We start from the raw sequence: 13,327 nt of genomic DNA, 5'->3' as shown, positions 1-13,327 counted from the left end.
TACTGCAGGTAAGACAGCCTGTCTCTCATTAACGGAAGAATACATGCAAAAAACAATAACTCTTAGCTAAATATAAAATTACAGGGTTTTATGATGTACTGATTCAAACTCAAATGATTAATGACTCAATACAATAGTAACAGTATCATGTTGTACTGTCTGAAGTCTAGATCTCTTTGTGCTGCTACTTGAAATTGTGGTGCATTAATTGAGAAGACGTGAACAAACGTGCTGCTATATTTTACCACAAATACCATCTGGACTTAACAGAATGTTTTAATGAGGATGATGTTGTCCTGCCACCCAGCAGCTTGAGAATATAGGGAACATAGTTTTTGATTGTTGATAGTCTAGGTTACCGGTGTGCGTGAGAATGACACACGTCTGTGAGAGCGGCTGTAACTCACTGGTGGTACAGAAGAATGTCAGTGCTGTGTAGTTCGTAGTAAGTACATGTTTCAGGCCCTTGCCTCGGCACATATGGATTTAAGTGCAATTAGGTGTACTGCCCAATGAGCACACTATCAAATATGTCCACTGTAATTGCTTGCTCGAGTGAGAATGTATGCCTGTCTTATTGGCAGCCACTGACACGCTCCTCTGTCAGACGGGGGTCAACATGCGCCGGAAAAAGAAACGTGTTAATGTTGGTCGACGCAACAGTGCTTCCAGTAAAATGAATTATTTAAATATGTTCATTCAGTCAATACTTTTGTTTTTAATGATCAGATCCAACAACATTAATAAGAAGTCTGGCTCTCTAGACTATATGTACTGTGTGTGTCTTCTAAACACTTCATACTTTGGTTCAACCAGAGGCCAAATATTCATGGATGTGAAGGTCCTCTTCCCTTCATCAGAGACTCTAACCTGCATGTTTGCGTATATGCATCCCAAATCAGTTGTTTAGGTCTCTTACTGTTTGATATACGCCTGTCAGATATGAAACCATTCCTGTTGTCATAGTGCGTGCTGTCTTGATGAATGGATTTCATTTAAAGGCAGACTGTAGTCATACCACATCTAACTCCTGTATATACATATTTAAACAGCAACGTAACTTCACTCCACTGACTCTGATGTAAAAGGGCTTTTACGTTTTCGATTAGAAGGAAGTGAACCAAAAAGCACAAGGAAAGCAAGTTGTGGCTGAGTTTTCTGTCTCTGTTGTCATCTTCTGGAAAGAACATGTAATGTTTACGCACAGTTTGACAAAATGGTATTGACACGGTGTGCTGGGATTTTGTGGAAGCAGATGGAGAATTTTGAATGCTGTATTATATTCACCCGTATTCCATTGATGTAAGGATGTTAAAACAATCTGAATGAGAAGAAAAAATTAATAAATTAATCCGTTGTCTTGGTTAAAAAGCAAACTTCCAACAATGTACTCTGCAAAGAAACCAAACCTGGGAATAAAACGATTTAATTTACGAGTCCATGGGTAACTCTTTTTGGTGCACTCTAAATTCAGACAGCAGATGGCAGTATGACCAAACAACCTGAGCTTATGTTTTAAACTTCCACCTTCAGCTTCTCATAGCATTTACTACACTATTGTTATACTTGCTTTTTTTAATTATTTTTTTTTAAATGCACAAGCAAAAATCTTTTGCAGGCCGTCTGCACATGTTAGTAAAACCTCAACAAGAATTCCTCTTTGTTCAGTTTTATTAAAAACAACAATGTTTTCACATAGCCTCCAAACACATCCTGCTTCATCCAAAATGAAAATATGTAAATTAAAATACTGTAAAAAAAAAAAAAAAAAGTGAAATCAAAATGTACTGCTTAGTTCAAGCATATGGCATAATGCTTTTTTTTTTTCCCCCACTCAAATTTAAAATCACAATGATTTCAAAAGAATAGCAATGTATTAACTGCATTCAGAATCTCTTAGCATGCAAAATGTCTGCTTTGGGTCGGGTGGCATCATGTAGCGCATGTAAAACAAAAACAGAAAACAAACCCTCCATCTATTTGCATATTTAAATGGCTCATAGCAACTGATTTCTCATTTCTGCGATTAAATGCAGACATAATAGCTTTCATATCTTACTAAAAATAGTTCATTAGATCTTTTTTTTTTTTTTTTTTTTTCTCATGGCTGAAAACCTTTTTTAGATCTGTTTAGCAACTGAGTCATATATTGCTTACCAATGCATGGAGATAGATCATGAACTGGTGTTCACAAATTCACATAGTTTAAAAGGGACGAGCAAACATTTGATCCAACTTAAAAAATGTTGAGATGCACAAGAAATGGTATTGATGTTTGCAAAAAAAAAAAAAACACTTCCTTATACAAAACGTCTGAACAGCTTTACCACAAACGTGTTAATCTTTGCAACAAATCTGGTTTTAAATCATCTGTTGTTTTTTTGGACTAAATCAAAATGGCAAAGCAAAATACCTGTAAATATAAAATGATGTTCCCAAAGGTTTACAGTAGCTGTTACGTTAATTCATTAATAAACTATGTAGTCTTCAACTTAAATATGGAAATATCACAATTTATTTTTCTTTTAGATGGAAAACATTTTTCACAAGGGACAGAGCTCACACTGAATTTAGACTTTTGTTCCATCGAGACACTCAAACACAACAAATCAACTTTGAACATCGTCTTTTCACGTACACATACATGTGACCACTGTAACAATGATGCGCAAACAATGGCCTTATACATGTAACTAACCAACTAATATCTGAAGTGCAGTGAAGACACCTTCAACATTTATACATGGCTTGCATGATGGAAATGTTGATAACATGGCGGCTAGTCTAACAGCATTTAGATCTTTTCCAGCCTCCAGACTCTTCATATTTACAGGTTAACCTTTTTTTGTTTTGTTTTGTTTTTCCTAGAAAAGTGTTCCAAGTATCTGCCATACAAATGTTGTATAAATGTTCCCAACAGAGGATTCATTATGTTTTGCATTTTCACAGTTTCAGGACAGGAACATTAAGTATGTTTATGTGTAATTGTTGTTAATTTAAGTTGATCTCAGTCTCTCCTTATCCAGAACAACAGAGCTGCTCGACTCAGCTGGGGAAATGCTTCAGCTGGTGCTCAGGTAAGACATGAAAAAGAAAAATACAGTCCAGATTGTTCAGCAGCAGACAAATAGCTGCACATTCGCCGGCCCAGATGCAAGGACATCTAGCCTTGTACCATGCTGACGTTCTCCAGCTCTCTAGATCTCCTCCCTGCTCTTTGGATCTCCTGCAGCACAGCTCAGTCACTGGTTGGTAGGCGCTCCTTCTAAACCTCCACACCAGCCTCCTGCTACATGTATCCCTCTCTCTCTCTTCTCAGTACCTGTTTTGATGCTCGTAGTGCCAGCGGTTGAAATCTATGTTAAATGCCACGATGCTGCCAGAAGCCATGCCCGTGATCAACGTCCTGAAGAGCAACAAAACAGAACGGGACAAGATTATTTCCGTGCATATGGACAATTTGTTAAAACGTCCACAGTAGTGAATGAAACAAGTACAGGAGGTCATCAGGAGCTGTGACAGTAAATTACTGGGTTCCTCTTGACTGTTAAAGTGGACAATTGAGCTCAAGTGTCTCTCTGCAACCCCTGTGCCCTTGTGTCCACGTCTGGCTGGTATGTAGGAAAAGCAGCTGATTTCACAGGGTCGTCTTATACTGCTACACCCCAAGGGCTTAAATGCTCGAGCACAATGAACAGAGCACTCTGAGCAGAATGGCCCTCTGTAGATGGAGTTAAGGAGTCCAGCTCACTTGTGTTACCTAAAGTCAACGTATGTAACTGAATGAGGTGGTTCTTAAAATATTTAAGTGATTTGTTAAGTGTTTAAAGAGGTGTTAAAAACAACAGGATATAGCACATAATGTCAGCATTTTTGCCAACATAATTAATATGATTACCAACTACTAAGCTAAATTAAAACGTTTTCCTATCCATCAATCCTCTGCTCGCATAAACAGCATGTGCAGAGCTTGTTTGCCCTAAGAAGCAGGTCTCTGTTGTTGGGTGGGACTAAATGTGTGCTGAAGGAGATTTGGCTTGTGGCTGTGAAGTGCAGCCTGAATATCTCCCTAACCTCTCTTGACTGCCAGGGTCACATGATGACGTCAGGCTTATTGCCCCAAAGCGAACACTGTCGCCTTTGAGCCGCCATCCAGGCACCCATTGTGACTCCTGACCAATCTTACAAGATGCTGAGGGAGAGAGAGCGGCTGACCTGAGCGGCCCAAAGACTTTTACGCAGTTTACACATGAGACTGAGGTTATCCAAAATGGGAGCTTTGCAGAAGATATATACGCCTTATTTATTAATTGTATATATATATTTTTTTTTATCTATTTAAAAGGAAAAAGACAGCAGCTTCTATAAAACCAATCATAGCAAACATGTTCTCATTCTTACACACTAAGAAGAAGTAACCTCTTTTGTATCTTCGTGCATTAATTACTGGAAGCTAGTAAGGGATGATGTGTATCACCTAGATTCACCTCATCAAACACAGTAAATGTAACCGTATACGATGACAGTGAGATGGTTCATTAATGTGTCTCTAATAAACCATTACTGCCAAACAACTGGCTGCACTGACCTCTGATCGTGTGATAGGTCCATGGCCCGGACGCCTGCATCACAGCCCGGGTAGATGTAGAGCTGTTTGAAGTCACAAGCCTGCCACACCTCCACCACGCCGTTGTCCCCACCCGTCACCAGGTTGTGGCCGTCGCTGCTCAGGAGAATTGCCTTTAAGAAGGATAGAGAGAGGTTCAGAAACATATTGTTTGCTGCAGCATGTAGAAGATGTCTTTAAATTACAGGGTTATGTACGCAGATCAATGAAGAACATTTGTGACTGTTGAGAGCTAGTACGGGAATGACAGTGATAACAGATAATATTGTGTTTGGTGGACATGTGAGGTTGTGTTTACTGTGGTGCATATAAACGTGTCCCTCTATTCACAATCCCATGTTCTCAGCTGATACGCTCCATTTGAAGGCAACACCAATATCAGGGAAATAGTTCCTGACCCTGTTTGAATGGGTTACACTTCTATCCATCTAGATATCAAGACCTTTAGCCGCTCTAGGTAGAGTGGAGAGCTAAATTTTTGATGACGTCGCATACTTCAGCTTTTTAATGATAAAATGTGACTTTGTTGACTTGCACATATTTTTTTAGATTGACAAATATGTAATTAATAGAATAATTCAAGTGGACTTGGCTCCGTTTACTCTAACCCTTGCTGTCTTTTTTTATACTAGTTTATCTGAGTAACTTTAAAACATCTTACATCATGATCATTTAAACCAAACTGAGAAGACCAAGTACTCACTGTATATGCAGAGTTTCAGTATTTCAATCAAAGCTGGTGTGCTTAAAGTTTTGTAGCTGTTTAAGTATTTAAGACTGTAGATGAGCACGGTACAGTGATGTCTCAAAGTCAGCTCACCCTGGTGGAATCATTGACCTCCATCTGTGCCAGCAGTTTTCCATTAATGCTGAAGTTGCAGAAGCGGCCCCTCTCGTAGTAGATGATGCAGTGGCCCTCGCTGGACACCGTGATGAGCCGCGGGCTCAGATAGTGGTCTGGTCCATCCAGAGCCCGCAGCAGGTCCCCTGTGATGGTATGAACCAAACACGGACCCTCTGCCAAAGCAAAACACACATTTAAGTGTCAACAAATCACGTTCGGTGCCATTTTCACTTCACATCTTCTATGAGGCATCTGAATAAACACATCTGTTCACGTGGGTCAGTTATAACCTGCTGTACGTACACTCATGTTCCAGCTCAAAGCAAGAGTCTATGCCTGATATCCTTTTTTTTTTTCTGATAACAGTGACATGGTAACACAAAGTGGAGCACTGACCTTTGGCTCCACTGATGACGAGGCCCAGCTCTGCACAGACTGATACGCACACGACTTCCTGGTCATGACCAGTCAGAATAGCTCGTGGTGCAGGGTAGTCACCTAAAAGATGATTTAAAAAAAAAAATAAAAATGATTAAACATAACTGCATAACTGCAAAATCCAAACCTTCATCTGCCAATAAAATCCCAGAAACACAAGCACCATCATGACTGTGACATACATCTGCTAGTAGGGAGGTCCCTTTGAATTGTTATGTAAATGCAGGGATGCCCAGTGATGGCGGCCAAGCCACTTGATTTCATCCCATGTGTCACATGATTGATGATGGTCGGGGGAGAGGTTAGTGAGGGGTGTTTCACGGCACCTGGAGCCGACCTCCGGTATTGTACACAGAACGCTGCCTAAATCATGAAAGCAGCAGTCGTTCAGAAATACAATGATCACCAATTTAAAAACCTACATCCTTTTTAAATACATTATGTGCAGCGTCACATTTCAGCCCACTATTAATGACAAACTCATGTCAGACGAACACCACCGGATGACTTAAAGTTCAGCCAATTCACTGAAAGTTTCTCCTTTCACTTAGATGACAGCGACATCCTGATAGATGATGTGGACATGCGTTAGACCCCATCACACCACCACCACCAACACCATCTCTTCCTCCAGCTCGACATATTGCCTCCGTAGCTGCAGCAGTCCAGTCAGTGAGCTGGACTGTGATCGATGCAACGCGGCCCCTTTGAGACTAGAACCTGAGCAGCGCTGTCAGTCCCAGCACCCGCTGCTGAGGGGGGCTGAATAGGACAAGTGTCAGAAAAAGCCTCAGGGGGGAAAAGGGAGCTCACCTACCCGACAAAAGATTCAATCACCCCACACCGCGAATACCCCCCACCCTGTCTGAGCCCTTGGGACGAGCCGGATTCAGCCACCACAATTAACCTGGTGCAAATATCTCCTCACACCCGCGTGATGGGCTGAGCCTGAGATGCAAGGCCACGATTGAGCTGGAAGTTATTTTAATTATTACACATTTAAAGGACACGTGCAGCCTTTTGGGGCGCGGGTGAAATCAATTTCTTGCGCATGCCATATCCGCGGGATGATGGAGTAGTGATCCGGCACAGCGCTGCTACATATTCACACAACCTTCAACCTGCATTACAGAAAATATAATAGGCATGAAATCACTAGAGAAGATTGCTCACTGGAAAAGAGAATAGGAGGACTCGAGATACTTGAGGTGCTTTATGACATTAATTTAAGGGCTCCAGCTGTGAAGATCTGAAAATACTCTGTGGCAAATGTCAGCCATCTATCTTTGAACGTGTCCACGAGTAGCTGATTGCATAGATTTATTATATAAAGCCGTGTAGAACACACATTGTGTTTTAAAATGAGTCCAACTCATTTTCCACTCCACTGTCCTTCCCTTTCTCCTTCCTTTTGTCGTTGAAGATGCTTTGTAAGCACTAGCTGTGTGAATATCAGGGGAATACTGTTTCCCTGCTGCAGTAACACCAGTACCATTGCCCCTTGCTAATTGGAGGCATCCAAGCTGAAATTCTTAATTAACTGTCGGAGCCTCAGTGAAGTTAATTAGAGAACACTCGCAACTAATCCAGAGCTCCTAGATTCTGTGACAATTGGAAACGCGAGACCTCCGAACACACACAGACGACGTGTTGTTATCGAGAAACAAAATTAAAAAACATCTTCATCTTCTTATCGGTTTTCCCCTTCCACACCGTACTGCTCGTGGTGCTCCTTGCTTGTACAGTGTTCTAACAGTTGCTTCCCTTACCCTGATGGATTGTCTTAAATACAGACACTCAGTGAGAATGAGTAACTAAATGAAGTGAGCAGCAGAAATCACACACTGGGGTCTAGCATTTTGAATGCCAGGACATCTGGAGTCCTCTACTTGAAAGCAGCGCAGCTCAATGCGATGAATCACACTAATATATTGCAGCTACAGTGCAGATAAATTATCCTCCCCTTGTCTCTCTACATTATATGACATGTAGCATAGAAAGTAGTTTTTTTTCCCAGCGCTGATCAAAGACTCTTGCTTACTATATTAGTTTTATTTTAAACAATAATAACAGTCTCATGTTCCTTTATTGTCTTTCACTGCACAACAATAGGTTGTGTAGTTAAAGTACCAAACAGTAGATGTCCTGTGTCGGGGCTTCCACACTTTTACTCACTGTTATTGGGGTTGTCGCCGATGATATGGTGCCGACCGCTCCAGTACCACAGCAGCAGAGTAGCATCCCTGGACCCGGAGACGATGTAGCAGTCGCCACCGATGTATGACTCCGACCTGGCCAGACATGTCACCACGTCCCAGTGGCCAAAAACTATCTGGGTCAGCTTGCCTAAACAGGATGCAGATAAAGAAAATAAATAAATAAAATTATTAAAGAGCTGCCAGTTTCTGAAAACAAGAACAAAATGAAAAAAAAAAAGACGACCAGTAGTGATTTTAAAATGAGACACACTGCAGGAAGAGTATTATATCAATTTATTATGCTTTCCTGTTATTTGTGTTGTTGCCTCTTTAGATTAAACCCAATTTCGTTGTGATTAAGTCTTGATGTGGCACAGTTTGTTTGATATTCGACCCCTCAGATTAATCCTGAAATGAATATCACTGAATGTTTAAACAGGTGTAGTCATTATCATTTTATTCCTACTATTTCAAAAAAGCCAAAGAGTTTTTTTTACTAACATATTCGAGTGCATTATCGTGCATTCATGCATTTTTTCTACAACGCTTGTCGGGAGAGAGCGCACACAGCGATATTGTATCATTACCGTCATATCCCTCCGTCCTCCACACATCAGTGCACACCTCTGTAGGAAATGGAGTTTACACTCTAACCTACCTGTCTCAGAGGAGTACACACGGAAGCTCTTGTCCCAGAAGCCACACACCAGGATGTAGCGGTTGTCAGCTGTCACCACAAAACAGTGTGTGGTGATTTGGATGCTTTGGTCCACTAGGTCTGTGATCTGACGCTTGTTGCTTCCAGTATTGTTGGCTGAGGAGAGGCAAAAAAGAAAAACGAAACGGGAAACAGAACGTGTGTAACTAGACTTTTCTATGAATTTAAATCTATAAATCAAGAGCTGTACAGCTTAATCAGATACAGATAAACAATTATGCTTTACTTTCCATTCAGGTTTACTCACCAACCAGAGAATCCATCTCTATTGGCAGGTGATGGGCCTGTTCCAGAGAGTAGCCCGGTGCTCCTCGGAGACCTGCATTGAGGTGGGGATATATGAGGCCATTTGTGACCAGTGCACATTCTTAAAAACACACACACACACCTGTTCCCCTTTCAAAGCCAAGTTAATTCATAATCTCGTCCAGGAGATGGAAATGCTGGTGGTCCATCTGTCTTTCTGGGCATTTTCCTTCCAGTGTGTCAAGCTAAATGGAGACATTTCATCCCGTGTGAAAGATTCTGAAACAGCAAAATGCCTGGAATATGGAGGCATTATTATCGTCGTTATTCTGAAAAGCCAGAGCACATTTCCCTCCTCTCCAACAGGATGGCAACGGTGCTGCAGCTGTGTTCATTAGTGTGGGGAGCAGCCAGAGGAGCCAGAGCAGCCACACAGCGCGGACTCTTTGGTGCCGGGCTCCGTGTGTTTCTCCTGTGACAGATGGGGATGTGTGAGGAGAATGTGGTGCAGTTGAGGCCTAATTTCCCAGTAACCATTGCTTTGGCCCTTTGACCCCGAGGTGAGGCCGATTCTCGGGGAGGGGCTCCGTGGGTAATGTTGTTCACACATGTCTGAAAAGGAACATGTGGAAACACTCACGGTCAGCTTACCTGGGAGGTGCTAGCCTCTCACATAGCCAGCTGGCTACAGCTCTATTATGAGCAGTGTGGAGGTTTTTGTCAGGCGGTGATGAAGTGATTTTACAGGGCCTGCTGTGGTAGGTAGGTATCACATGTGGTGGCACACTTTATTTTTTTTATTTTCTACGTTTGAGCACATCCCCGCCAACTTGAGTCGAGCTCCACTCACCGACGGTGTTGTGCCATCGGTTGACGGCAAACACGCGGCTGCAGGTGACGGTAACCACGGCAGGTATGGTGAGATGGGGCAGAGTGTTGGCGGCCACGTGCGTAACGGGCGAATTGGATGGAAACTTCAACACCATGATGACATCCTGCTGCATCTGGTCCTTGAACATTAGAGGACTCTGTGGAAGGAAACACTATTGAGTAGAAGAGAGAAAAGATGAAGTGTGGAAAGAATGGATGAAGGGGTTTGATGGTTGGGAAAGGAGGAGGAGGAGGAGGAAAGAGGAGCAAGAGAGGAGGGGATGGAGAAGATGAAAAATGAGAGAATGTAAGAGGTAATTAGTGTGGAGGTTGGAGGAAAAACCAGGTTCAGACACAGAGGAGAGAGCTTCATGCACTGCGCCCTCTGGGTAGTAGTCAGACCAGAGACTGGTGAGACCGGGGTAGACATGGAAAGCAGGGGTGAAGTACACTGTACGTATGAGATGGTGCGTGCATGATACACATGTATTGGAGAGATCCACAAAGAAGAAGCAATGAAAGAGACTGCACGAGTCTTCACTGCAAAATTCAACCCAACATTTACAGCCCTGAGTTACACTGCACATGCAGCAGGAGTTAAAGCAATGAAGGAGATAGTAACACCAGCAATATTCTGATTTCTGGACCAGTTTCAGCGCTGATCTAATCCTTAATACTGGAAGGAGTGGACGGAAGCAGATGAAAACATTCTCATCTGTTGCAAAAGTAAAAAAGAGAACCGGGCGTCTCAGTTTCTTGTAGGGACAGAGAAACAGAGAGAGCTGAGTGTGGATAATGAGGGCAGAGCTGGTTACTACATGGATTGGACAGAGCGGGGCAGCTTCCAGCAGACAGAGTGTAGCTGCTACGCCAGTAGGGAGCACTCTTCCCTTTACACTACACTGCTGGTAGGCAGTACCCGCTATAAAACAGTGCAGACTACTGGTATTGAAATTTGTAACATTGAGGGTCTGTGACCTACATGAGGCAAGACTTCTGAAATGTTTATCTGACGTTATAAAGAGTGGACGGAAGGAAATTTATTGAAGCGGGAAATCATCGGGACATCCTTCTCAATCTTGTGTCCACCTACAAACACGTTCACACCGACTCACACCGTCCAGGCTTCGCCAGGTCCACACATCCTCCTCCTCACACTCACACATACACACACACACACAACCAGAGGTGCAGGGAATTTTCCCAGCATGCTCGCTGTTCTCACCAGGTGCATGGCGGAGCTGCGTGGAGGATGTGGCTCAATAAGCAACTGAGATGGCGTCTGTCCAAAGCTCTGGATCTGCGCCTCCGTGGCCTGCGGGAGAGAGAGAGAGACGGGAGAAGGAGAGAGGGAGAGAGAGAGAGAGAGCGGCTGTCACAATCAATATGCATCAAAGTGATGGGTCAATGCGTTACTTGACAATGCAAGCAAATCCTAACTCAGCCGTGCCTCTGAGGAAGAGGGGGGGGGGGGGGGGGGGGTAAAGGGAAAGGGGTGCACTCCCAATCCGCCTGGGTGCTCCCCCTTCCCCCCTCAGCCTGCAGAGTCATCCAAGTGTTAGTATGGAAGAGACAAGCCTTTTCCTATTAACATGCTTCAGTTAACCATTCCCATTTCCAGGAGCAGGGGCCCCGACTGCACAAACGTTAACCTGGAGTGACATCCAGCTAGGACTGCAGCAGGCCGGCATGCTTTCAGATGTTATTGTGCTTGAAACAAAGGGGGAAAAAGCATGTGTGTGTGTGTGTGTGTGTACACGTACGTATGAAACAGAAGCACAAAATCACACAAGCAGGTCATGGCGACTTGGGTAAAGGTACTTCAATGAAGGATGATTTATGGGGAGCAAACTATGAGTCTAGATGCTTGTGACAAAAAAAAAAAAAAAAACACCAGAAGAATAAATGCTGTTATCAGAAAATAACATTTAAATTTAAATAGACAAAAAAAAGTCTCCTTTGCCGGCAGTGAAAGAGGAAAAAACAAGCAGTAAGAGCTGCTGAGCTTGACTGAAAGTGGGGCGCTCCACGGTGGGAGTGATTGATGTGACTGGAGCCACTTCCACCATCAGAGGGGAGCTTGTAGACGTCCGTCAATGCCACTGTGCACAATGGAACATACATCGCTCAGCCTTTCACTCGCCCTTCTGACTGCCTCGGCGACTAGCCCTCATTTTCCTCCGCCTGTACACACCGCTCACTATCAAAAGGACCCATTGGGTAGCACATGCCACAGTGGGAGATGTGGCACGGGAAGTTTGGAGGTGATACTGAATTAAGACAGGCCACCTGCAAGGCAAACACTCCCCACCCCGCCACCCCCCCGCCAACACCCTCTGATCACTTCCCATCTTCCACAGCACCAAAAAAGGCGCTGTCCACACAGTTGAGTGCTGTCACATAGCAGGGAAAGTTTCATGCGAGTCGGCGCGCACATTTGGCAACCATTACGCGTTAGCCGGCGTTTTCTTTACAGCGCAGTCTGTCAAGTAATAAGCCACTGACATTATGGCTATTTAAGGTTAGGTTTGGGGTGAGGGTCACGATGTCGGTTCAAATAAAGAAATTTGATACGAGGATCAGAAAGGCTGAGAGGGCCATGTGGAAAACATCAGCATATTTCTTATGATGATTCTATTACCGGGGAAACGGGGCTGCTGCATGTCCCTGTTTGGTAATCTCGGACAATCTTGACCGCCACTGAGCATGAATGCAAGTGGGGGAACTTGTCTGTCTGTGTCTGTGTTTGTGTTTTTGTGTGTTTGCATGCGCCGGGGGAAGGATGTTTGATCCGTTGAAGGTTAACTGAAGAACGTGTTCTTCCACTTGATGATCAAAACATGTCAATACCTCTCAGGTGCTTAAACTCTAATCCCCGCTGATGTATGTCAGAAACTTATCTCAATCTCAGTTTGAGATGGAGAACACTTAACAGGCAGTTCATTAGTTTAAGTCACTTCAGGCTCTGCTTTTTGGCTGATAAGTGACACTTATTGCCGATGCCATCTGGATGATCTCCCCTCCCAGCAAAAGCTGCCTTGCTTGGGCGAGCACCAAACATCCATCATAACGCACCGTGTCTCTCGGTCTGTCTGTCTGACTTTGTTCACATCCTATTTTGGCAGCAGCGTTAAGTCTTCAGTGTCTTCTGTCTCTCTGTCTGTCTGCTGCTTGCATGGTTCCCCAGACCGGTGACACCGTGGAGCATGATCAACCCAGCAGCATCCTCCAGTGCACTCATGCAATGCGGCGACGCCACGGCTCTGTCGCACATCTCGCAGACGCGGCCTTGCGTTGACTCATTAAGCAGCGTGGGATCATGCTGAGTCACGACACCCTGAGATCAACGGTGGTCACTACGAATATGAAGCTGCTCCACCTTCGTA

General features: G+C 43.7%; 1 protein-coding gene across 1 annotated transcript in view; it reads right to left on the bottom strand.

Moving 5' to 3' along the window:
* Positions 1–2,458: 2,458 nt before the first annotated feature.
* nbeab (neurobeachin b) overlaps positions 2,459–13,327 on the bottom strand; it is a gene marked incomplete at its 5' end in the record, with an annotated part of 190,781 nt that continues 179,912 nt past the window's right edge. Inside the window, 9 exons of the mRNA XM_084558818.1 lie at positions 2,459–3,406; positions 4,589–4,740; positions 5,448–5,644; positions 5,868–5,969; positions 8,085–8,255; positions 8,766–8,921; positions 9,073–9,144; positions 9,922–10,114; positions 11,167–11,256. Of these exons, the coding sequence (XP_084414944.1) occupies positions 3,316–3,406; positions 4,589–4,740; positions 5,448–5,644; positions 5,868–5,969; positions 8,085–8,255; positions 8,766–8,921; positions 9,073–9,144; positions 9,922–10,114; positions 11,167–11,256 (1,224 nt within the window). The 3' untranslated portion in view covers positions 2,459–3,315. The remainder of the gene's footprint in view (positions 3,407–4,588; positions 4,741–5,447; positions 5,645–5,867; positions 5,970–8,084; positions 8,256–8,765; positions 8,922–9,072; positions 9,145–9,921; positions 10,115–11,166; positions 11,257–13,327) is intronic.

The sequence above is a fragment of the Chelon labrosus genome (genome assembly GCF_963514085.1).
Source record: "Chelon labrosus genome assembly, chromosome: 13".
In the NCBI taxonomy this organism is placed as follows: Eukaryota; Metazoa; Chordata; class Actinopteri; order Mugiliformes; family Mugilidae; genus Chelon; species Chelon labrosus.
The sequence above is the reverse complement of the archived record's forward strand: the minus strand, read 5'-3'. Positions and strand labels throughout refer to the sequence as shown.